At 39.1% G+C, this 23,358-nt stretch overlaps 1 protein-coding gene and 1 pseudogene across 8 annotated transcripts in view; one reads left to right on the top strand and one right to left on the bottom strand.

Annotated features, from left to right (window-relative positions):
• The window catches only part of DMD (dystrophin), a 2,125,071-nt gene that overhangs the window by 667,362 nt on the left and 1,434,351 nt on the right, over positions 1-23,358 (top strand). For all 8 annotated transcript variants that reach the window (XM_074323908.1, XM_074323912.1, XM_074323913.1 and 5 more), the window contains exon 12: positions 8,748-8,898. In XM_074323908.1, coding sequence (XP_074180009.1) covers positions 8,748-8,898 — 151 coding nt within the window. The remainder of the gene's footprint in view (positions 1-8,747; positions 8,899-23,358) is intronic.
• On the bottom strand, positions 15,856-17,229 carry LOC109451726 (non-POU domain-containing octamer-binding protein; annotated as a pseudogene).

The following is a 23,358-nucleotide window of genomic DNA, read 5'->3' as shown; positions in this document are numbered from 1 at the left end:
GATCTCTCGTCCCGCTCCCCACATAAGAACGCAGGACATGGTGAGGCCAAAAAGGAACAACAGTGGAGCCATAGATAGGGGAGTTCATACCACTATATTCTTGCTGGTGGCTGGTTTAGACACAAAGGCAAATATCTGCCAGTACCCCAATGAGGGGTCTTCCTGCACCCCAGTCTCACTGGAGGCTGGGCGAGACACAGGCAGTAGGATCTACACGATCCACGCTTGCTAACCGCAATCCGCCATCTGTGTCTCTGCCAACCAACCAACCCCACTTGCTAGCTGCAATCCGCACTTCTCCTCTCTCCCAACTAACCAACCAACCAACCCCCTAGCGTAGCCATGGCAGTTGTATCAGTGGTCAATGGCTAACTGGTTATAGCTGATGGTCAACTAGTCACAGCTGATGGCCATCCAATCGCAGTGGATGGCCATCTACTACCCGAGTGAGCACCTTTCCACATGAGGGTGAGAGCCTGGAAACTGCTTTCCTGGCTCTGTCCCCACAACCACTGTCTAGTGTCAGGATTTTCAGCTGGGTCTTTTAAGGTGTGATTAGCACTTGGAGGAAAGAGGATGTACTTAACTGAGGCAAGGAGGTACAGGAGGGTAAGAGGGATTAACCACCTGCACAGATACTGACAGTAAACTTTCAGAAATTTTGTGTGGGAACTGGCAATGGCGGTGAAAGTAGTGGTGGTCAGTATGATAGAGGCGACAGTGATGGTGAAAGTCTTAACCCATTTGGGGGGTCATTGTTTTTATTGGGTGAGCTTTGATAAATGTTACGAATCTTAAGAGTTGAAAAATGCTAATGTGCTCCCTATGACCCATTCATTACTGTCATACAACAAAATGCCTTAACATGTGTTTGTACATGCATTACTGAAACTTTTCTTTAAAAAATTCAATATTGCTTTTCTGTTTTAGAGCAGTGTTTGCTTTTTATTTTTGGCCTAGAATTTGTCATGTTTTCTGATTCGTACATTTAATGAAACACTATAAATATTTAAAATACCTGGTCATTCATTTTACCTTGTTACTATATGTTTGAGGGAAACTGGATCTCATTGTGTTTCTATCAGTATTAAAACCATGTATTGTGGTTTCTATCATTAATGTAAAACTCATGCTAACAACTGCCTCAACAGGGACTGTACTTTTTATTTTGGTGAGAAGAGAAAGTAAAATTATCTATTAATGACAATCTATAAAATCCCACTAAATGACAGTCTTTATTCTTTTGTTTTTTTTCCCATCCTGATAACTACTGCCATGAATGAAATGAAGGATAGCTATAAAAGCCCTCTCTAAAAAATTAATATTAGTGTAGGCTTCAGGGACACACCACCTGATTCCCACTCTCCTGACTCCCTTTGCTTGCCTTTTGACCCAGGTAAACCTTTGTTTCCCCGTCTGTAAATTGGGCTAATATCAATTCCTGCATCATTAGTATTAACTATAGTAATACCTTTCCTGTTGGACACATGATAAATATAATTGGTTATTCATAAATAAAATTATATTTCAAAGTCACAGATTGTACAAAATGTTTAATAGATAACAAAACTTATATAGTATAATTAATTTATAAATAATTGGGTAAAAACATTTTGATGTGTCATAAACCTGCCTCCATGTTACCTCCATGCCTCTATTTAATTTTAATCCTGATATAGTATGCTGCCTGGGCACAGCTACCCAAACATTTGCCACTTGGGAGCACTGAAGGGCTAAAGTAAAATTAGTGTCAGTCTTGAAAACCACCACAATTGTTTTCAACCCTGAATGTTTATTGGAATCACCTGGCTGGAGAAAAATTCACCTTTCTGTGATATTTGAATAAAACAAGACTTAAATATCACCTTTATTACTCACTTTATTAATAGACTAAATGAAACAAAAACCCATACAAGGGAGTTTAAATAACTACATATGTAAGCATTTGTGAGCATTCTGGGGGAATCTAGTTCCATGTACACAATTCCTGAGCTAAAATCCAAGCTATATAATCTATTCATTAAAACCATTTTTCTAAGATTTTCAAGCCAACAGTTTGAATAAGTAAATTATGGTTTCCATCATTGTACAATAATTTTAATTACTAAGTGCCATATTTTTGAAAGTAAAAAATTCATTTAAAATTCAATTTCTCTAATTCATACTAGTAGCCCTCCCTTAAATCAAATATATAGGTTTTATTGACAGCTTAAATCATGGAACTATATTGTGCATGTATAACATGTTAATTGAATATCACTGGTGATTCTTTTCTAATCTAGAAATTCATAGTACTATTTTACCTCATTTCATTAGTTGTATTTCTTATTTGAGAATTGCATATAAGCAAATAATGACGAAGTCTAGGAAATTGGGCCTGAGAACCTATTTTCCTAAAGAGCTTACCCTTCGTGGTAATTTTGAATTTAATACCCTAGGATTTACAAAGTCAATACTTTTACATTTTTATTAGCATAGTACCTAGCATATAATTATGTTTTGTAACATATTTTATAGTTTTATAATGTATTACCATAAAGCCTGAGAAACTCTATGAAGACTATCAAATGTAGGCTGGAATTAATGAAAACGTGCAATTTTTGCATTCATAAATTCATGTCTAGAAAAAACTTTTTAAAATGCTGTTTATATTTATTTGTAGATTTGTTAACTCAGAAGATTACTGGCATTTGGGTTCTTGAGTTTCCCAAGGTAGAAACTGAGAGGAAATCCCAGAAAATTTCCAGACAAATTTTATTAAGCTTATACTCACAAGGGAGGAAGCACAGACGATAGGAAGCTCCTCTGAAGTAATTCCGGGTTGGCACTGCTTGGCTGTTTTTGTACGCAGGGGACAAAGTGGGCTTGTGCGAAAAGGCAGGCATTTTGAAAGTAGAGAGCTTTTTGAAAGAGGTGGGCTTTCTTTACCAGCTATGTTGCCTGGTAACTATGCACCTGTGCTGTAGGGGCAAGGTGGCAGACTGCTCATTATCGCCACCCAGGAAGGTTGTATAGTGGTCAAATCTTGATGAACTGCACATGTGGAACAGTGGTTTCCACATCTGTATGGAAGTAAATGGTTAGAAGGGAGATAGTAATTAGCTACTTCTGTGTTTTTGTAAAGGGAGTGATGGGGTGGGGGCATTCTTGTGGTCAGCTTATCTAGGCTTCTTCTTGGCCATCTGGCATTCTCTTGGCCCAAGTCACTATGCTGTTTCCAGGTATCATTTCTTATAAATATTGAATGACATAATGAAATGGTGTAGGTAAGCACTTGCTATTGTCAATCCAATTTCCGTTGGTTTAGAGCTGTGCTGTCCATTATGGCAACTGCAGGTATTTAATTGTAAATTTAAATTATTATAATGAAATATAGGTAAAAATTCAGTTTCCCAGTCATACTAGCCATATGTCATGTGTGTGTGTGCATGCGCATGCATGCGCACACCTGTGTACACACACATATATAGTTGATCCTTGAACAACATGGATTTGGACTGTGCAGGTCCACTTATATGCAGGTAGGTTTCAATAAATATGCAGTAGGCCCTCCATGTCTCTGGGTTTTGCATCTGTGGGTTCAACCAACTGCAGATCAAAAACAGTATTTTTCATCGTGGTTGGGAATCTGTGCATGCAGAGGGCTGACTGTGGGTAGTGTTCCATGCCATTTTATATAAGGGGCTTGAACCATCAGCAGATTTTGGTATCCATGGGGGTCCTGGAACCAATCCCCTGTAGATACCAAGGAACAACCGCCGTTAACTTTTTGGGGAGTCAAAACTTATATACGGAGTTTTGACTGTGCAGGGGATTGGCCCCTTAATCCCCACATAGTTCAAGGGTCAACTGTATATAGTGTGTGTATGATTTTAATGTATATATGAAATCATATAGTTTAGGATGAGGCCAAGTAACAAAAACAGTTATTTTCAGGAAAGGTATTAAGCACATAATGATAAAGAAGTGTGCAGATATGGAAGAAATTGTGAAGGTGGAGCATGATTGACTTGTGTTTGAGAAACCCCAAATAATTACATATGGTCCTCATTATCACCTTATGAAGTAGATAATACTATTGTTATTTTATTTCTGAGGACACTGGAACTTGGCAAGGTTAAAATATTGCCCAAGGTGTCTCAGTGTTATGTTAAGCCAGCATAGAAATGCTAAGCTATCTGTGATCCAAGTCTGGGCTCTTAACCTTGAATTATGTTCTTTATGGGTAAAATGTTTTAGGTTGTGTCATATGAAGTTGCTGATATTTGAGTTTTTTTATTCCACGAAAATGACAATTTCATATTGTTCAAGTTAAAACACTATTAAAATGAGAAAGAAATTCCATATTTCCAAGTAACATTCTGAAGATGCAAATAAATTAGGGAAATTTGTCAAATTCATAAAATAAAAGTCTACCACCCATTGGCAAGAAAAGAGTTTACATTTTTCTTAGTTTCATTTTATGATTTTCAAGTAGTCATTTAGAAAGGAACATAAAAGCAAAAGGCGGATGGAGCATAAATATACGACTAGCAATAGAGAGAGGAGGTAGTGGAACTGGAACAAAATAGTGCAGGACTGGAGATGGTCCTGAAAAAACCTCGAGGCAGAAGCATGTGTGGATATGATAGTAGGAACCTCTGCATCCAACTTCTAGTTCTAAAATCATCTGAGGACAGAGGGAGGCTAGGAAAACTGATAAACTGAAAGAAGCTGGGACTTTGATGGTACAATGGAGTCACAAACTTAATGGTCTCTAGAATCACCCACCCGTGGATTTATTGTAATGTAAGATAACGGGCATCCTTATGGTTTTCATCAGTGCTTTTCAAACTTGAATGTGCATGCAGGTCACCTGGGGAGTATGTACTATTGTGGATTGTAAGTCAGTAGGACTGGGAAGGGGCCTGAGAGTCTTCATTTTTAACAGGTGCGTGTGTGGGGCGGGGGATGCTAGTGCTGTTGGTCCATGGATCACACTTGAAGAAGCAATGGTATGAACCACTTTGAGTTGGGTTATTTGTCAGTTGCAGTGAAAGGCAACCTAAGGAATACCGTGTTTCAAATAATTTTATAGGACATGTGTCTCTCATCCCAGACCCCACGACGATAACATATCTTCATGAACATGAAGGAGATCAATGTGGACATAGGATTTGCTTCACAGAGACTGTCAGAATATGCGAGGGCATTTATTTTCTAAATAAATGCTAAATCTTCTTAGATAGTCTCTAGAGAGGTCAAGTCTAAAGTTTGCAGGTGGTGTCTCATGCTTTTTAAGTATTGGCAACAATTTCAATTTATTTTCAATTAGTATGAGAACAAATCAGACATATATTTAGCTTTTAGGAAGTTTACTATTTTCCAATATCTCGTCAAGACCTATGGTAAGGAAAAGAAATATTTACACAGTTAAAACACATTTTTTCAGAACCCTTTCCACAAAGGGATGGATAATATATATTCCATGCTGATTGGTGTCGTCCTACTACCACACTTGTATGTTTCTGTTTTCAAACTTATTTTGAGGTTCAGTTCACGCTTCAAACATATGAAATCCCTAACTTTTGGAGCCTCAAATCCGAACCCATTCTTAGGGAATTGATGCTCACACTTCTCTCTGTAAATGGAGGTGAAGTTGGGGTGAGAATGTAATGGTCTCATGTCAGAATAGCTCCTAATATCTCCTGAGCATTGGCACTTGCGCTTCTATTAATGTTAATAATATATTGGTCACAAAATTTGGATGAGTTAAATTATCTAAGAGCAGTGACTCTCAAATATAAGTGTGCATCAAAATCACCCAGAAGTCTTGTTAAAACAGATCCCTAGGCCCCACCCTCAGAGTTTCTGATTCAGTAAATTTGGGCCAGAGCCCGAGAATTTGCATTTCTAACATGTTCCCAGGAAATGATGCTATTGGTTTGGGGAACCCTTTGAGAACCACTGGTCTAGAGAGGAAAAGCAGGGATCTATTTGGCTCATAAACCTTGATGCGACTGTGCCAGTCATTAAAATATTAAACCACACAGGTTACACACAGAGTGTCCCCGTGTACTGACTGCCACCCAGCCATGCTGGCCCCTCCTCCATGGTCTTCCAACTGGACATTCCTACATTTCATCTATAAAAGATGCAGTACCTGATGAAGCAGTTATGGGTACATCCGTTCTTATTGGTTAGTCCCTGGCTTCAGGTTTATAAGATGAAATCATTTGTGTACTTATATATAATTACATAAATGATTACTTGAGGTTCAGGCTTCAGATTTTCAGGCAGAGCTCAAGAAATCTTCCAGGACCCAGAGATTACTGTAGGGTATGACATTTCTCAACTCACCCACACCATATGCTGTCATGTCTCAGGGCATTTGCACAGGTGGTTCCTTCTGTCTAGAAAGTGTTTACCCCTTTCTCTTCACTATTGTATCTTCCTTAAAGCTTTCGAGTTCTTCAAACATCAGTACTTCAAAAGAGCCTTTCCTCACCTCACAGACTCAATTCAGTTACTCTCATTCAGAGTATGATCACAGTTATAATTAACTGGTGACCCAGTGACTGACCTATCTGTTATCTGGCTCCCATTCCCAGAATGTAAGCTCTGTGACAGTAGGAGCTATATGGGTTTTTCTCACCTTTTCATCCATAATATCTAACTACTTGACAATTGTGCATTTAACAAGCGTATGATTCAGTTTTCCAAGTGTCAACTCTCAGGCTGTGTGTTCGATAATGGCAGCATTCCCGATGACCCCACGTCAAGTTGGAGCCTCTTTCTGTGTACCCTCTGAAATGTAATTATAAATCTAATTGTAGTGATTTTTTGGTAATAATTGTAATTGTTGATGTGTCCATTTCTCTAAAAGTCTCTAAGCTATTTGAAAATGATGATAAGTATTTTCTTTTGTCCATGTCTAACAAATGGTTTCCAGTGTAGATATGGAACTCAGTGAGCATTTGTTGAATGAAATATCTATCCAAAAGTAAAAAAAAAAAAAAAAGAAAAAAAAGTAAATAATATTTTTAAATGAAATACATTATTTACTAACAAATAAGTGTTAGACTGCAAAGATTTCTTCAAGTGTAAGTAATAATGTGGGTTTTTTTCCCTTCAATTTTTGAAACATAAGATTTTTAGCTTAATGTAATGACAAACCAGGCAGGAAAAACAACAAATACAAGGAATAATACTGCAGCCAGTTCTCATGCAATCTTAGGTCAGTTCTCAGGGGATAGACTGAACCAATAAAGTGAAAGATTTATATACCTTGCAATGCTGGGATGGTATTCATTGTCTAAAAGGCTTAAAATAGCAGCTTTCAGTTTTTGCTTCCACTTAAACACTTCATCTATGTTGCTTGACATAAAAAGAAGATGTCTACATTTTCCTTTTGATAAATGACCGCTCATTCTCATAGACTTCTGACTGCAGTGCACCTCAGGGGACATGTGGCTCTGAAATGTGAAAGGTCAATAATGGTGTAATCTAAATATTTTAAACACTCAGTTTTGTGTGTATTTTGTGTGTTTAAACATGCTGACTAATGGAAATTTCTGGTAAAGATTTTGTAAATCAGAGTAGTAAATACCTAATACAAATGATGTCCTCCTTATCAGTATTATAAGATCAGTGTACTGTGGTTTCCCAAAATGCTTTAAATATGCCTTTATAAAGAGTATTTATCTCAAACTAGGTACTAACACTTCTCATTTGAGTCTCGAATTTTTGTTGAATGAATGGATGAAAAGCCTCAATTTTAATTTTCATTCTCACCATGAATTTGTATGATTAATAGGCAGGGTATTATCCCATGTCCCTGATGCTGGAGTTCTAATTGAGCAGATTTAAGAACTTGGTTCTCAGGCATATAGCCAGGCTGTGAACCCAAGTCTTTGGGCTTTAAATCCATTACCCAGCCCACTATTGTGTACATCTTTGAAAAAACATTCTTTCATTTATGTATTTCTACATAGCAAATGATTCCAACACTTAGTTGCTGAACACATAATTTATAATTATGTCATGATTCCGTCGATCAGGAATATGGGCAGGGTTCACATAGGTTGTTCTGCAGTTGTCACATGGCTGGGGGCATTGGGCTGCACTCAGTCGGAAGCTCAACTTCTAAGATAGTGTTTCATCCTCCAGAGTCACTCTCAGCATGGTCTCTAATCATTCAGTAGTCTAGCCTGGCCTTCCTTATAGCCTGGCCGCTGGGTTCCAAGAGAGAATAAATGCTGCCTGCTCTCTTACAGCCCACATTTGCACTGGGTGCAGTATTGCTGCCGCCATGTTCTATTGGCCAAAGCAAATGGCGAGCCAGTTCATATTTGTGAGGATGGGGAATCAACTTCATCTCTTGATGGGAAGAGTGACAAAGAATTTGTGGCCATCTTTAATCACCACACATATTAAAACAATGGAAATATAAACAAATGATTGTCAAGATACACTACTAGCTCAATTACCAGAAATGGCTCGCACTTTACTTAACATGTTCATATTTGGTTATCTATGGGAAACTTTCTAAAAATTGGGATGTGTGAACTCTAATAAGTCAGAGAAAGAATAACGTCAGATGGTTGGTCCTGGGCTCTATTACCTTCCGTCTCAATGTCTAACAGATGCCAAACAATGTGAACATGCCATAAATTACAAATGTCAACACTTTTACCTAGTTATAGATTTAACAATAGTAAATAAGTTGCTTTGATAGAGGTAATAATAGACATCTTTCAACTTTTCAGCTTGCATAAAGTTTTAATGGATCTCCAGAATCAGCAACTGAAAGAGTTAAATGATTGGCTGACAGAAACAGAAGAGAGAACAAGGAAAATGGAGAAAGAGCCTCTCGGACCTGATCTTGAGGACCTAAAACGCCAAGTACAACAACATAAGGTTAGCATATGTTATGCTATTTGCTTTCTACTGGAAAGTTCTCTGTGTATATGTGTGTCACATATGCACATACAAACACAGATCATGGTTTACAGGTAGGAAAGAATTAAAGTTTTCAATTAAAAAGAGTTTCAAAATCGTTTTTGCCTAGTGATTTTTGAAATATTTATTTTTGGATACACAACATAACTAGGCTTTTCATATTTGAGAAGAAAATTCAAATATATTCCTGGAAGAGAACAATGTGGGTTTGTGATTTTGAAAGTTTTGATTTCCTGGAAGAGAGTCTCTGCAGGGATAACCTGTGACACAAATTTAAGTAATATGACAAGATTAAAAAAAAATGTTTTACCTTCAATTCATAACGTCTTAGAGTAGGCCAAGTTTGATGGAAAATGAACATTTGTAATACCACTTAGCTATAAAACACAGCATCTGTTAATTTTTTGTATTAGTTTCAGGTGTACCAAATGACATAGTGATTAGACATTTACGTACGTCACAAAGTGATAACCACAACAGGTCTACTACCTGTCTGATACCATACATAGTTACTACAATACCGTTGACTATATTCCGTTTACTGTACTTTACATTTTGTGGATATATATATTAAATTATAGTTGACATTCAGTGTGATGTTAGTGTCAGGTCTACAGCCTAGTGGTTAGGCAATTATATAATTTATGAAGTGATCCCCTGATAAGTCTAGTACTGATCTGACACTGTACATATAATATTTTACAATACTTTACAATATTATTGACTATATTTCCCATACTGTAGAATTTTAATATTTCCATCTTTCTTCAGTTTATTTGTATATTTACAATTATGCTCCCTGGTTGCCAGAAATAATTTATTGTTTTTTTGTTTAGGATTTCTATAATAATATTTCTGATCTGGAATTTTGAGGGTACTTCATTCCAATAACTGTTATAAAACTAGCTCTGGGACTTGTCTAGTCCATCAGAAGACACACACACACACACACACACACACACACACACAGAAGAACCTTTCTGATTGGACAACAATTAGGTTGCCAGGTTTAGCAAATAAGAATATAAAAAGTGTAGTTACATTTGAATTTCAGATAAAAAATTATTTTTATAGTGTAAGTATGTCCCAAATTACTTATTATTTATCTGAAATTCAAAGTTTACTGGGCATCTTGCATTTTATGACAACTCTATTTCGGATCTGTGGTTCTTGGATTTATGGTTTTGAAAGGAAATATCTGCTCTCTGAACTCATACTTCCTAAATCTGCATCCCACCCAACTTTATTCTCTCATTTTATAACATTTTGTCAGAGCTTCACAGTTCTGTGTGGATGAAATACCTTTCTAAGTCCCGAGTTCTTTTCGTATTTGATGAGCTTTAGGTTTCATTGACAAATGAGACTGGCCCTTGCTATTACTGCCTTCAGAGCTGTCCCTTGGCCACAGAAGTTTAAGATCAAGTGGTTTTAAGAAGAGCTATAGCTATGGTAATCTCCCTCCACAACTCCACCAGGAAAAAAAAAAAAAAGCATCAACTGTATTTTAATTTTCATTAAAAATGTTGACCAGGTGAGGTTAACTTGTCACATAGATTTTAATTGAACATCTGATAAAGAGGTTAGATCCAGTGCTAGATCATGATCTTGACCATTTTTCCTGAGGATCATGCATTCCTCAGGTAGACTCTGTGCCTGCCCTCTTCCCTTTGGCCTACACTGGCAGTTGCGTGCAGACAATTTCTGTATACAGCAGTGGCTTCTCTCTTCTGAGGGCATTTGCTGGATGTGAGAGAGTCTCAGGCAGTTTAAGTGTGGGCAGGAAGTGGAGCTAGTGTTGCCAGAGCTGCTATTAACAACAAGGAAGGGGAGATGATGAATCAGTCACCCCAGAATCCTTGCCAAAGCGTCTATCAATTCCCACAGTTTCAGGTTTCCCAACAGGACTGGGCCCCAGATGTCCATGGAATAACCTGTCTCATGTTCCCACCCTCTCATAACGCCTCCTGAGATCACTTTCCAAATAAACTTTTTGTACCTAAACCTATGCCTCAGGGTCTGTTTGGGGAGGAACCCAACCTATGACAACATTCTTGCCCTGGAAGCCAGAGTACTGTCCTAGCTTTACCAATAACTAAATGTGTGATTTTCAGAAATAACTTAATCTCTCAGCATCTCCATATCCTCACTTTGGAAATGAAAATGTGAGTCAGTTAGTTTCTAGTGTTCCTTCCTGTCATGGTTTTAATGTTTCCATGAGTTTGGGGCTGTGAGGCATTTCCGGAAAGGGCAAGACTAAGCCCAGTGACATTGAACATCAGAGGGAAGGATGTTGGCACCACATGCTTGGAGACTAAGGGGGAAGCTAGGATGAAGGACTTCAAAAGAGACATGGCAGAAAAATGGTAGGGGAGCTGTAAGGGTGAATGACTTAGGGCAACTACGAGGAAAGGTCTCAGCTTTATACTCTGAACAGACATTTTATTAAAGTCAGACAGGCCACCCAGGATCTTCAAGTCTGACAATTACCTGAAATGATTTCCACATTCCTCTGGAAGACAAAGAGTGAATGGAGTGGAAAATATTTGACTAAGATTGTCATAACATTTGAATAGATTGTCTGTGACTTGAAAAATAATGCCATTTCTGATGAGTATGAAATTGCTTTGAAGAGAATCATTTGAAACAAAAAGAAAGCAACAGGATGACATGCAAGTCGATTGTGTAATCTTTTACCTCCAGGACTTAGAAGTGCATAAAAGGAAACAGAAGGAATTGGTTTGCTGGCTCAGAGAGTGAGGCCAACTTCCACTGTTAACTGTTTGAACCCACTTCAGGAGCGATTATTTTTAAGAAAATTAAGACAAGGGAAAAAAACACATAGCCAAGAGAAAGCCTGACAAGTGATAGTACTCTTTTTGTTACTTGAATTAATTATGGTGAGGAAAAAAAAGATTTAACAATATCAAACAATTTATAGAAGAGTTGAATTTATTTAAATGTGAAACCTACATATTTTTTGTTTTGTTTGATCGTTTATTTTATTCTTTAAATTTCACATGTAAGTGAGATCATATGGTATTTGTCTTTCTCTGTCTGACTTATTTCACTTAACATAATGTTCTCTAGGTCCATCCATGTTGTTGCAAATGGTAAGATTTCATTCTTTTTTATGGCCGAGTACTATTCCATGATATATATGTACCACTTCATTTTTATCCAGTCATCTATTGATGGGCACTTAGGTTGCTGCCATAGTGTGGCTATTAAAATAATGATGTAATGAACATAGGGGTACATGGTATCTTTTCGAATTAGTGTTTTGGATTTCTATGGATAAACACCCAGAAGTGGACTTGTTGGGTAAAACAGTAGTTCAATTTTTAATTTTTTGAGGAGCCTCCATACTGATTTCCATACCAGCTGCACCAATTTGCAATCCTGCCAACAGTGCATGAGGGTTCCCTTTTCTCCACATCCTCACCAGCACTTGTTAATTTATTGCTGGCCATCCTGACAGGTGTGAGGTGATACCTCATTGTGGTTTCAATTTGCATTTCTATGATGATTGGTGATGTTGAGCATCTTTTCATATGTCTATTGGCCATCTGGATGTCCTCTTCGGAGAAATGTCTATTCAGATCATCTGTCTATTTATTAATTGGGTTATTTTTTGTTTGTTCGTTTTTTTTTGTTGTTGCTTTTTACCATAGACAGCTTAACATAGACTACATTTTATGTTACAGTGCCACCATTTGATCATTTTTCAGTGAACTCTCAATTGCTGAGGATGCCAAAGCAGTCACTCAGAGATTGCAGCACAGTCTAGTGCTTACTTAGCATGTTCAGCATAAAAAGTGTCGGAGCAGCTGATGTTACAGTGACTACTGAGGCCTTGGCCTGGTGGTGTTATATCTCTAAACCTGGGTATTTTCAGCAATGAAATGTGACTCTGGATTTAGTGTTTTCTTAAGAAAACAACACCAAAAAAACCCTTTAGGGTTGCTAAATGTGAGTATAATTAGAACGCATTGCATGTTAATAGCACACATATCCACCTATTAAATATTGATGTAAATACCATTGTTTTATTTTTTGAAAGATTTTTATTAAAATATAGCTAACATACAATATTATACAGAGAATGCCAAAAAATGCATACACATTTTAAGAAAGGAAAAAATTGTATTAAAATTGTAGTAATATATACCGATAACAAAAGATGATTACAAGTCATGTGTGTACATTTTTTTGGCACCCTCGGTATTAGTGTCTGGTGTGCACCATAGTTATTCAACATTTATATACCCAAAGAAGTGATCACATGGTAAGTCCAGCAACCATCTGACACTGTAGTATGCTATCACAATATTACTGATTATATTCTCCATACTGTACGTTACATCCCCATGACTTGTTTTATACTTGGGAATTTGTACTTCTTATTACCCTTTATCTTTCCCCCTTTTAAAATTTTCAATTACAGTTAACATTCAGTATTATTTTGTATTAATTTAAGGTGTACAGCATAGTGCTTAGACATTTCTATAATTTACAAAGTGACCTCCTGGCTAGTCTAGTACTCACGTGGCATTATATATAGTTATTACCATATTATTGACTATATTCCTCATGCTTTACTTTACAGCCCCATAACTGTTTTGTAATGACCAATTTGTACTTTTTTTTTTTTTTTGAAGATTTTATTGGGGAAGGGGAACAGGACTTTATTGGGGAACAGTGTGTACTCCCAGGACTTTTTTCCAAGTCAAGCTGTTGTCCTTTCAATCTTAGTTGTGGAGGATGCCATTCAGCTTCAAGTTGTTGTCCTTTCAGTCTTAGTTGTGGAGGGCGCAGCTCAGCTCCAGGTCCAGTTGTCAGTTGCTAGTTTCAGGGGGTGCAGCCCACCATCCCTTGCGGGAGTCGAAACCGGCAACCTTGTGGTTGAGAGGACGTGCTCCAACCAACTGAGCCATCAGGAAGCTCAGCGGCAGCTCAGCTCAAGGTGCCGTGTTCAAACTTAGTTGCTGGGGGCGCTGCCCACCATCCCTTACGGGAGTCAAGGAATTGAACTGGCAACCTTGTGCTTGAGAGCCCACTGGCCCATGTGGGAATCGAACCGGCAGCCTTTGGAGTTAGGAGCATCGAGCTCTAACCGCCTGAGCCACCGGGGTGGCCCTCCAATTTGTACTTCTTAATCCCTTCACCTTTTTCACCCTGTCCCCCAACCCCCTCCCATCTATCAGCCAGGTAAATCTAGTTCCCATCTGACACCGTACATAATTATTCCAGTATTATTGACTATATTACTCATGCTATACCCTACATCCCCATGACTACTTTGTAACAACCAATTTGTACTTCTTAATTCCTTCCCCTTTTTTTACCTGGCCCCCAGACCCCTTCCCATCTGGCAACCATCAAAATGTTCTTTGTATCTATGAGTGTTTTTCTGTTTGTTTGTTTGTTTGTTTATTTTGTTCTTTAGATTCCACATATAAGTGAAATCACATTGCATCTGTCTTTCTCCGTCTGACATACTCCACTCAGTACAACACCCTCCAGGTCCATCCATGCCCCCACAGCTGGCAAGAACCCATTTCCTTCCATGGTCGAGCAATATTCAGCTGTATATATGTACCACTTCTTCTTTATCCATTCATCCATCGATGGACACCCAGGCTTCTTCCACATCTTAGTCATTATAAACAGTGCTGCAAAGAACATATGGATGCACACGTTCCTTCAAAGAAGTGTTTTGGGTTTCTTTGCATAATTACCCATAAGTGGGATTACTGGGTCCTTCTTTGCATCTTGTTACAGTCTTTGTTTTAAAGTCATTTTGTCTGGTGTAAGTATTGCTACACCTGATTTTTTTTCCATTTCCATTTTCATGAAATAACTTTTTCCACTCCTTTACTTTCCGTCTGTGTGTGTCTTTCTGTCTGAAGTGAGTCTCTTGTAGGTAGCATATGTAAGGGTTTTGTTTTCTTATCCATTCAGCCACCCTATGTTTTTGATCAGAGCATTTAATCCATTTACATTGAAAGTAATTGTTGATAGACATGTAGTTATTGATAGACATAGTTATTTCCATTTTATTATTCATATATGTATTCATCTTATAGAAGTCCCTCTGACATTCCTTGTAATCTGGTTTGGTGGTGATAAATTCCTTTAGCTTTTTCTTGTCTGGAAAGCTCTTTATCTGTCCTTTGATTCTAAATGATAGCTTTGCTGGGTGGAGCAGTCTTGATTGTAGATCCTTGCTTTTCATCACTTTGAATATTTCATGCTAATCCCTCTTGCTTGCAAAGTTTCTGTTGAGAAATCAGCTGACAGTCTTATGGCAGTTCCTTTAAAGTTACTAATTGCTTTTCTCTTGCTGTTTTGGGGATTCTCTCTTTGTCTTTAACCTTTGCTATTCTAATTATAATATATTTTCATGTGGGCCTGTTTGGGTTCATCTTGTTTGGGATTCTCTGCACATCCTTGGCTTAAACGTGCATTTCCTTCACCAGGTTAGGGATGTTTTCAGTCATTATTTCTTTAGTTAGGTGCTCAATCCCTTGCTTTCTCTCCTTCTGGTACCCCTATGATACAAATGTTGTTATGCTGGATGTGGTCCCAGAAGTATTTTAAACTATGCCCATTTTTAAAAATTCTTTTTTCCTTTTGCTGTTCCAGTTGGGTGCTTTCTGCTACCTTGTCTTCTAATTTATTGATTTTTTTTTGCACCACACAGTTTTGATTAGTTAAATGACATTCCACACAGAATTGATTTGTTAAATATGGCTCCTCCCTTGCCCTCTGCCTCCAGCATACTCCCTAAAGTAGTACAGGCAGGGAATACCTAACTATTGGAGGAATCCTTAACACTTTTCCAGCGTAGAATTCTGGCGAGTCCAAAAAGGGTCCTTCTTTTAAGGGTGTTGGAAACTAGACACTGCAACTTTTTTAGTATTGATGACATTTGTTTGGAGAAAATTCAGCTCTAGGAGCTGCAGGGTTGAATGCAGGAGAGGGTTCTACCAATTGCCCCAATTCCTTCCATTGCAGGAGCTTGGCCAAAGTGTTGAGTTGTAGGTGGGGTCAGTCCCAAGGTTCCATCTGGAATCATAGTGGCAGGTCCTGGAGGAGCTGGGGTACCAACTGGGGTACCCATAGCACTTCTCTCAGCCACGAGGCCCATCCGAATCTCTTGCTCTCTCGCATCAGGGAAAGCTCCCTTGAATCCTTTCTGCTGTTGCCATATCATTTCTTCCTCTTGTCACCACATCTCTTCCTCATGGTGCCTGCACTCCTCCTAGTGCCTGAGCTCCAGCTGCTTTCGTTTTTGTGCTTCTTGGTTGTGCAGCTCTTCCATCCTCCAAAGTTCTTCTTCACACTGCATCAAATCCTGCCTCATTACCATGACCTGGTGCTCATGGCGGGCGGCCTCAATCTCCATCTCCAGATTCTCACCATCTTCCTTGGTGTTGTGGTACACTTGGTCCTGCTGCTGCTTCTCCATCTCAGTGAGTGCCTTCCAGTGCATGGCATACTCATACTCAAAGGGGCCAGGCTGTGCAAATCTAGCTGGCTGCCCTCACACCTTGTGAAATTGCTGTTTTTTGTGTGTTTTTTTATAACCAGCTTCTCTGGAAGTCCGTCTTCATCATCTAACTGGTTCGTGGGCTCCACAGTCACAGGGCGAGGCAATGTGGTCAGCAGGTGGGAGCCTTCACTGCATCTGTCCAGAGATTTCTGAACAGCGGGCTTCCCTAAGAATCTAACAATGCCTTTTCCTGAGGGCTGTCCTCGTTGGTCCACAATGACCACTGCCCTCTCCACGTGGCGGAACACAGAAAGGGCTTCCTACAGCAGCTCGTTGGACACTCACCGAAGAAGTTTTTGGACTATAAGGGATGCACTATGGCAGGCAAAGTGCCCGTGCAGCTACTTTCCATGGAGTGGCACGTTGTCTAGCTCCACTTTGGCAACCTCTGCTAGGGTTTGTGTTTCCAGCCAGATAAAGCCAAAGCCCTTGTCCTTATGCATGGAGACTTCACCTGCCTTCCCATATTTCTCAGACAGTCTCTTCATTTTCTCCTCAGTGATGTCAGGGGGAACATTGCCCACAAAGAACTGGCTACATTGGGTGACGGTCTTCTCTCCTTGTTTCCTAAAATTCTTCAGGTCAATAGTCAAGCCTTCATTTTGGCTGCTGGCCTTCTGCCCATTTGCAGGTATTGATGGTGGCAGTGGCTGCTGCTGTTGCTGCTGGTGGTGATGCTGATGGTGCTTCCTTGGAGCATGGATTTACTTTCCCAAGTTCAAGGTTTTATTACTCTGCACTTCTGCACCCCGCTACCAACTGTTCTCTTCCCTTGGAGTAACGGCAACGCCACACAGCCTCTACCATCCCAAGAAAAAGCCTAATTCATTGGTTTGATCCTCTGCTTCATCTGGTCTACAGGTGATTCCTTCTAGTGCATTCTTCATTTTAGTTATTGTGTTCTTCACTTCTAGCAGGTTCTTTTTTATGGTTTCTATGTCCTTTTTTATGCTTGCTATCTCTTTGTTGAAGTTCTCACTAAGTTTCTTGAGCATCCTTATAACCAGTGTTTTGAACTCTATATCTGGTAGGTTGCTTGCCTCCATTTTGCTTACTCCTTTTTCTAGAGTTTCCTCCTTTTCTTTCATTTGGGATGTATTTCTTTGTTTCCTCATTTTAGCTGACTCTCTGTTTCTATGTATTAGGTAGATCTGCTAAATTTCTTGCCGGGTGGTCTTATGTAATAGGTGCCCTATGGGGCTCTGGCACAGTCTCCATGGTCACCTGCTCTGGGTGCTCCAGGAGTGTCCTTTGTGTGAGTTGTGTGTGCCCTCCTCTTATCGCTGAGCTTTGATTGTGGTTCGAATGTCAGTGGGTGGTATTGACCCCTCCAGCTGACTGGCTGTGGGGTTTGGTCACATCCACAGCTTATGAGCTGCTGTGCAGGGGGCTTTACCACATGGAACAGGATTCCCCGCAGCAGGTCCTGGTACCTGTTGTGACTGCTCTTTGCACTTGCCAATTATGGGGCTAATTAGGTGGTTCTCTGCTGTGGTCTGAAGCCAACCTCTGAGTATGTTGGTTCTGGGGCCTCTGGGGAGGGGCTTCAGTGCAGGCCCAGGTCAGCCACTGCCTGTGAACAGCTGGGGAGTACCTGGTAGGAGCTACAAAGCGATCCATGGTTGGTCGCTGCCTGTTCTGGACCTGGAGATGTATGAGAAAGGCCAACATATGAACCGAGGATGGCTGCCAACAATACCAGGTCTGGGGTAGCTCTTCAAAAAGCCAAGACACTCTGAAGCCTGCTGCTGGTTGCCAGCTCCTGTAAAATTCAGCTGTCAATAAGGCCTTGTGCATTACAGAGTTGGGTGTCGTGGGGTCCCAGAGAGTCAGCAGGGTGAAGTGGCAGAGTTCACCAGGCCAATCAGATTCAAATTTGGCCATAAGAATAGGGGGATGGCTCAACACTTGAAAGATGGTGCCCTTCTGCTGGCTGCACAGGAGCCACACAGGGAAAATGGTATTATCTTACAGCCCTCACCTGAAGCCACAGATGTGAGTCTGCACCCCGTTTGACTTTAAGCCCCCTGAGTCACTGTCCCTCCACTGGAGCCCTGAGTAAGTGCCTGTGAGTTAGTTTATGCGGGCCCTTTAAGAGGACATCTGGGTTTCCTGCAGCCTCTGTCCCACGCGGATGCTCAGAATCCCCACTTTTTCACAGCAAGATGTATGGGAGTTCCTCTTCCCAGCACCAGTACTTCAGACTGGGGAGCCTGGTGTGGGGCTGGGGTTCCTTGTTCCTCCATGTGGAACCTCTGTGGCCCAACTATGCTTTCCAATTTTCATCTGCCACATGGATGTTTGGGGCCACCATGATTTGCGTCTCCGCCCCTCCTAGTAGTCTCAATGTGGCTTCTTCTGTATGTCCTTAGTTATAAAACTTCTGTTCAGCCAGACTTCAGGTTCTCCAGGTTGATCATTTTATAATTTAGTTGTAATTTTGATGTGTTCATGGGATGAGGCAAGCATAGCGTTTATCTACTTTGCCATCTTGGATCGTTTGTTTATTTTCTTTGAAGTATATATTATAAAGAGTGCATTTTTTTGTTAGTCATGCCATGCTTCATAAAACAGAAGCTCAGTGTTCTGTCTTTAGGTAACTAAGTTCAATCTAATGCCTGACTTAAAAAGTCATTGATTCACTTTGCAGCTTTTATTCCCAAGAATTATAAGTGAATGTAAATAAGAAAGGGGTCCTCCCAAGAGGCCCCTTCTGACAACAAAATATATCAGTAACCTTGGAGTAGTCAGAAAAGTAACCCTACCCTGCTGCATGACCACACTTCTCACCTAATGTAACATTTAGGTTTTTTAGCTTTGTATAGGTAGATATTAAACCCTTGAGTCATCCTCATTTTTTCCCTGAGAGATGATTACAGATGACACAATTAAAGAAAAGGTGTAGGTTTCGTTGCTGAAAATAAATTCAAATTCTGCTCAGGTCAGAGGGTTTGCATGCGTGCGTGCGCTCTCTCTCTCAGTTGTAGGGCAAACTATCTCCCCAGTACACCGTGCATATTACAGATCTGTTTTTCAGTGTTCTGTGACAAGATCCTTTGCTATCTTCATTTTAACAGCATTTTAGTATGAAGCAGGCTAGAAATTGAACCACTGTGAAATGCCATGGAGATAAATCACTTGTACTGAATTTGCCAATTAGGCAAGGTAAAGCAATCGATTCTGTATTGGTAGTTACTATTAAATCTAGCCAAACTGATAACTCTAGGTAATTGGTAAAAGTTCAGTTTGCTGACAAATTTGGAAAAGACCATTATTCTTTATAGCTGTTGCTTTCGGGAGAGAATTTAAAGCTTTATTTTAGATATGAGTCACTCAAAAGTGATTCTCTGAGGAGTGAACAAAGTGCATGTCTTGTTCCCCTTGTGAAATAATACGTCAGAAATAATTGGTTGGTTATTTCTGTCTTAAGAGACAGACTTTATTAGTGATGTTGATGAGGAATGAAACGATTTCCTGTGAAGGAGTGACAATATTATTGAGCAAAAGTCTGTGTGGGCTTGGACATTCATTAATGGGAAAGCAGTTTGCTATTTTGGAGGGTATTTTAATCAACACAGAAAATATTTGACTGAGGAATCTTTTGTCTCTTATCACAGTCCGACTGAGATGAAGTTTAAAGCTTAGTTTACTAGCTAAGTTTCTCATTCTTTTGAGAGATTTAGACTTTTGTCAGGTCCATTGGCTTAGTAACCTCAACAAAGCCATTTGCAGGTATAGATGTGACCTGTGAACTATATTCTGACTTCAATGGATGTTCTATGTTAAGTATTGATTAATGCAAATTAAATGGCCTCTTAGAAGCTTAGTCACCTATCCTCTTCTTGAAGCTCAGTTAATCTCAAACATTTGGGTTGCCATGATTGTGAAATAGCCTCTTCTGCTGACCTTTAACATAATCTATGCATCTATATTCATGTAACAGGGAAAGTTTAGGTATAATCCTGCTAAAGGATTGACATTTCATTTATTCCACTGCATTCTATTCTATATCACCGAACAAACACCTATTGAAGCACAATGGGTGCTGTGAAGAATACAGAGGCCTACCATGATATGGACTCTTCTTCAAGAAGCTCACAGTGTAGCACATCAGAGAAAGATACCGAAAGCAAGTGATAATTATACAAGGTGGATAAAACCTGAAACTCAACTGAGTACCCGCATATACACTTGCACTTTAAGTTTCTGTTTATATGCCTTCTGATGTGGAGTTACACAAAAACGGGTATCTCTATCTCTTATGCTTATGTGAGCTGTATTCATATCTCTTATATGAGAAGCAGTGTGTCACAGACTATGGAGTCAAAATGTCCAGGTTCAAAACCCAGCTCTATCATTTGCGAGATGAGTGACTTTGCCAAAGTTGCTTAACTATGTAGTGCCTCAGTTTCTCCAAGTATGAAAACAGGGTGATGATACCTATCTTATAGGATTGATAAAACTACTCAATATGTAATTACATAAAAAGCACTCAGAAATACAACCGATACTCAGAATCATATAAATGATGTTAGCTGTTATTATTGTATAAGACATGACTCTTACCCGAATGAAGTTGATTTCTGTGATAATAATATTCTTTTGATGTAAATAACTGGTAAGTTAATGTTAAAAGGAACGTCACACATATGTAGTCTACATAGTAGTATATGCATGAGACTCAGTTTTTTTTTTTTTTAATGCAATTTTTTTATAAAGATTTTATTGGGGAAGGGGAACAGGACTTTATTGGGGAATAGTGTGTATTTCCAGGATTTTTATTGGGGAACAGTAGTGTACTTTTCCCAGGAGTCATCAGCTCCACCCAAGTCAACTTGTCCTTTCAATCTTAGTTGTGGAGGGCGCAGCTCAGCTCCAGGTCCAGTCGCCGTTGTTAGTTGCAGGGGGTGCAGCCCACCATCCCTTAAGGGAGACGAACCGGCAACCTTGTGGTTGAGAGCCCTGGCTCCAACCAACTGAGCCATCTGGACACTCGGGAGCTCAGCGGCAGTTCATTGACTTAATTTTAGTTGCGGAGGGTGCAGCTTGCTGGCCCATGTGGGAATGAACTGGCAGCCCCGTTGCCCAGAGCTCGTGCTTTAACCAACTGAGCCACCTGTCCACCCCGAGACTCACTTTTAGTTTTTTAAAATATAGTTGAGGAGACAACTCACTTCCCATTAGCATACTATAAACAAGCAACAGATTCCAAATGTAACTGCATACTAGGTAATGCCATTGATTTAATAATAATAATGATGATGATGACGAAATTCATACCCATGTTCTTATTTTAACAAAATCAAGTTATTCCAGATAACAGATTACTAATTAGTTAATTAGAAAATATTGAGTATTGTTTTAGTAACATACTAGCTTGAAATGTCACAGCCTTGTTTTAAAATATCAGTGAATCTACTAAATAAAAATACAACCACTCAAGACCCTCTCATATTAGACACACCGACTTTACTTTTTATACTTAGTTGTTCCTGTGATCCTTCTTCATTAGAATTTTCTGGCTTCTGGGGAGGGGAAAAAAGGAAAACAAAGAATCCTATCTCTCACTTACTGAATTAGTTGCATGTAAAGTGTCTCTGTTTTCCTGAACCAATTCCAGTTAATTTCGGTTCCCTTGAATAGGTAATGTAACATTAATAACATAAATGAATTATTTAAGTATAGAAAAATATTAAAACGTATTTTAAGGGAAAATTGTTCACAAGAAAGCTATACCAGACATGATAATATCCGTTTAAGAAAATATCTGTTTAAGAAGTTTAAGAAAATAATTGTTTTTGAAAAACATATCCATGTATCTTATAACAAAATATGCGACCATGAATTCATTCTCATGTTAAAAATAAGGTAGAATATGTACTGTGTCTCTTTCTAAAGAATGTTAAGTTGTTAACTAAAGTATGCTATCATTTTATGTTTAATATTTCTGTATTAATATTCACGAATGGATTGATTTCTAGTGGCACAACTGGTAGTATTCTGTTATTCAATGGAACTGCATTTTTCAGAGATAATTTACACTGGATAACCTTTTTTGTTCTATTAACAATAAGCGATCTAGGTCATAGCTATTGAGAGTGAGAAAATTACTAAATCAGGTATTTTTTACATGATATTCTATAATTTCAGCACACTGAGAATATTTAGTAATCAAAAGACATATGATATGATTATCAAAGGTGTTGGGAATAAATACTGATGCCCAGAGGGGCTATTTCCACAAATCTTAGTGTAGGAATGGAATGATAAGGTGATGATGGTAGAAATAGAAGAAAATAAGCATTTCCTCACCACGTACCCACTCTACTTAAACACTGTGCTAGATGATTCCAAGGTATTATCTCACTTAACTCCAGAACCTAACCTGTCCTGGAGCGACCTTAATCCCTGATTTTACAGATAAAGAAGTATGTTCAGAGAGGTTAAGGAGTTGCCCAAGGTAACTTGAATAGTAACTGGTACACTTGACTTTTTATCTTCACCTGTCTTCCTTTGAGCCCAGACTCTTTCCTTCCATTTATAGATTCCAGTGAAACTTGACTCCAGCGGACATGGTAGAGGCTAGAGCACATGTAGAGAGTAGCAAAGAGACTGGGGAAACGTTGCGCTTGGTTTCCTAGGCTTGGGAATATCTAGGTGGAAGAGACAGGGAGATCGAGTGCCTATGTCTTCAAACCCAGAGTAAGCAATGAGGAAAGAGAGCACACAGGTGGTGGCTGTCTATGCTCAGAGTCAAAATGCTTAAGGAAATGATTTTTCAACATTAATCTTGTAGCTCTTTCTTTAAAATCAGGGCAAAAGGGAATCAAAAGGGAACATGGAAAAAAATGGGCTTATGATGA

This window comes from Rhinolophus sinicus, chromosome X (assembly GCF_036562045.2).
Source record: "Rhinolophus sinicus isolate RSC01 chromosome X, ASM3656204v1, whole genome shotgun sequence".
In the NCBI taxonomy this organism is placed as follows: domain Eukaryota; kingdom Metazoa; phylum Chordata; class Mammalia; order Chiroptera; family Rhinolophidae; genus Rhinolophus; species Rhinolophus sinicus.
This window is presented reverse-complemented; position numbering and strand designations above follow the sequence as displayed.